This window comes from Calidris pugnax, unplaced genomic scaffold, assembly GCF_001431845.1.
Source record: "Calidris pugnax isolate Ruff unplaced genomic scaffold, ASM143184v1 scaffold542, whole genome shotgun sequence".
NCBI classification, from domain to species: domain Eukaryota; kingdom Metazoa; phylum Chordata; class Aves; order Charadriiformes; family Scolopacidae; genus Calidris; species Calidris pugnax.
Window position 1 is genome coordinate 10,867 of NW_015091235.1, and position 2,944 is coordinate 13,810.

General features: G+C 56.3%; 1 protein-coding gene across 1 annotated transcript; it reads left to right on the forward strand.

The window, feature by feature from the left end:
* The first annotated feature begins 111 nt into the window (after positions 1 to 111).
* On the forward strand, positions 112 to 2,910 carry LOC106898584 (alpha-actinin-4-like). Its single transcript, XM_014959893.1, has 4 exons — positions 112 to 147; positions 276 to 458; positions 1,848 to 1,982; positions 2,060 to 2,910. Exons 1-4 carry the CDS (start codon positions 112 to 114, stop codon positions 2,351 to 2,353), a joined length of 648 nt encoding a protein of 215 aa, XP_014815379.1. The 3' UTR covers positions 2,354 to 2,910.
* The last annotated feature ends 34 nt before the right edge of the window (positions 2,911 to 2,944 follow it).

Genomic DNA, 2,944 nt, shown 5'->3' on the forward strand with positions numbered 1-2,944 from the left:
TTGGGGTTCTTCAAGAGCTGGGGACCTTCTTGTGGGGGTTTGGAAGACCCAGGGAGCTCCTCATGTGGTTCTGCAAGACCTGGGGAGCTTCTCTTGGGGTTCTTCAAGAGTATGGGGGTCTGGAAGACCGTGCTCTTCCGATCTGAGGTTCTACAAGACCCAGGGAGCTTCTCTTGAGGTTCTACAAGACCAAGGAGGTTCTCATGAAGGTCAGGATGAGCTCAGAGCAGGTCCAGGCTCTGACCTGTCCCCCCCCGTGTCTTCTCCCCCCCCAGGGCCTCATCGCCGCTCACGACCAGTTCAAGTCCACCCTCCCTGACGCCGACAAGGAGCGGGAGGCCATCTTGGGCATCCAACGGGAGGCCCAACGCATCGCCGACGTCAACGGCATCAAACTGGCGGGGAACAACCCCTACACCTCCGTCACCCCCAACATCATCAACTCCAAGTGGGAACGGGTGAGTGTGTCCCACCAGCCCCCCCAAAGGGGTCATCCATGGGGCTGGAGCTCCTGGAGCCAGATGTTCCACAAGCTCTTGGAAGTAGATGCTCCATAACTTCCTGGAGCCAGATGCTCCACGAGCTTCTGGAGCCAGATGCTCCATGACCTTCTGGAGCCAGATGCTCCACAAGCTCTTGGTAGTAGATGCTCCATGAGCTTCTGGAGCCAGATGCTCCATAATCTCCTGGAGCCAGATGTTCCACAAGCTCTTGGAAGTAGATGCTCCATAACCTCCTGGAGCCAGATGTTCCTTGAGCTTCTGGAGCCAGATGCTCCACAAGCTCTTGGAAGTAGATGCTCCACAAGCTCTTGGAAGTAGATGCTCCATGAGTTTCTGGAGCCAGATGTTCCATGAGTTTCTGGAGCCAGATGTTCCATGAGCTCCTGGAACCAGATGCTCCACAACCTTCTGGAGCCAGATGCTCCATGAGCTCCTGGAGCCAGATGTTCCTCAAGCTCTTGGAAGTAGATGTTCCATGAGCTCCTGGAGCCAGATGTTCCACAAGCTCTTGGAAGTAGATGCTCCATAACTTCCTGGAGCCAGATGTTCCTTGAGCTTCTGGAACCAGGTGCTCCACAACCTTCTGGAGCCAGATGTTCTATAACCTTCTGGAGCCAGATGCTCCATGAGTTTCTGGAGCCAGATGTTCCTCAAGCTCTTGGAAGTAGATGTTCCATGAGTTTCTGGAGCCAGATGTTCTGTGAGCTCTTGGAAGTAGATGCTCCACAAGCTTCTGGAGCCAGATGTTCTATAACCTTCTGGAGCCAGATGCTCCATGAGTTTCTGGAGCCAGATGTTCTGTGAGCTCTTGGAAGTAGATGCTCCATGAGCTCCTGGAGCCAGATGTTCCTCAAGTTCTTGGAAGTAGATGCTCCATGAGCTTCTGGAGCCAGATGTTCCACGAGCTCCTGGAAGTAGATGCTCCATGACCTCCTGGAGCCAGATGTTCCTTGAGCTCTTGGAAGTAGATGCTCCATAACCTCCTGGAGCCAGATGTTCCTTGAGCTTCTGGAACCAGATGCTCCACAAGCTCCTGGAAGTAGATGCTCCATGACCTCCTGGAGCCAGATGTTCCTTGAGCTTCTGGAACCAGATGCTCCGCAAGCTCCTGGAATGAGATGCTCCATGAGCTTCTGGAGCCAGATGTTCCACGAGCTCCTGGAAGTAGATGCTCCATGAGCTCCTGGAGCCAGATGTTCCACAAGCTCCTGGAGAACCATGACTTTCTGGAGCCACCATTCCCTGGTGGCCCCAACCATCATCATCATCTTCATCTTTTCTTGGCCCCCCCAGCTCTGATGTCACCGTGTCCCCCCCCTCCCACCATCTTCTTTCTCCTGGCAGGTCCAACAGCTGGTGCCCAAGAGGGACCACGCTCTCCTGGACGAGCAGAGCAAACAACAGTCCAACGAGCGGCTCCGGAGACAATTCGCCGGCCAAGCCAACATGGTGGGACCTTGGATCCAGACCAAGATGGAGGTGAGGCTTCCAGTATCTCAACTGGGAGGACTGGTGAGGACCAAAAAGGTGGGATTTAAACCCAACCCGTCCTGCAGGAGATTGGACGTATCTCCATCGAGATGAACGGGACCTTGGAGGACCAGTTGGACCATCTCAAGCAGTACGAGCAGAGCATCGTGGACTACAAACCCAACTTGGACCTTCTGGAGCAGCAGCACCAGCTCATCCAGGAGGCCCTCATCTTCGACAACAAACACACCAACTACACCATGGAGGTGGGTCCTCTTCGTCCAACCCCACCACGGGGTCCACCCAGGTCTCCTGGGGGGTCTTCCGGGCATCGGGGTTGGGTGTTCTTCATCCATCCAGGCTCAAGGTTCTACCCTTGAGGTCCTCCAGGCATCAGGATGGGTGCTCTTCACCCATCCAGGCTCAAGGTTCCAACCTTGAGGAGCTCCAAGCATCAGGGTGGGTGCCCTTGGCCCACCCAACCTCCATGTCCCACCCTTGAGGTCCTCCCGGCATCAGGGTGGGTGCTCTTCACCCACCCAACCTCCAGGTCCCACCCTCATGGAGCTCCTCTGGACATCTGGGTGGGTTCCTTTGGCCCACCCAAGGTCCAGATACCACCCTTGAGGTCCTCCAGGCATCAGGTTGGGTGCTCTTCACCCACCCAAGCTCCAGGTCCCACCCTTGAGGTCCTCCAGGCATCAGGTTGGGTGCTCTTCACCCATCCAGCCTCAAGGTTCCAACCTTGAGGAGCTCCAAGCATCGGGGTGGGTGCCCTTGGCCCACCCAACCTCCAGGTCCCACCCTTGAGGTCCTCCAGGCATCAGGTTGGGTGCTCTTCACCCACCCAACCTCCAGGTGCCACCCTCATGGAGCTCCTCTGGACACCTGGGTGGGTTCCTTTGGCCCACCCAAGGTGCAGGTCCCACCCTTGAGGTCCTCCAGGCATCAGAGTGGGTGCCCTTCACCCA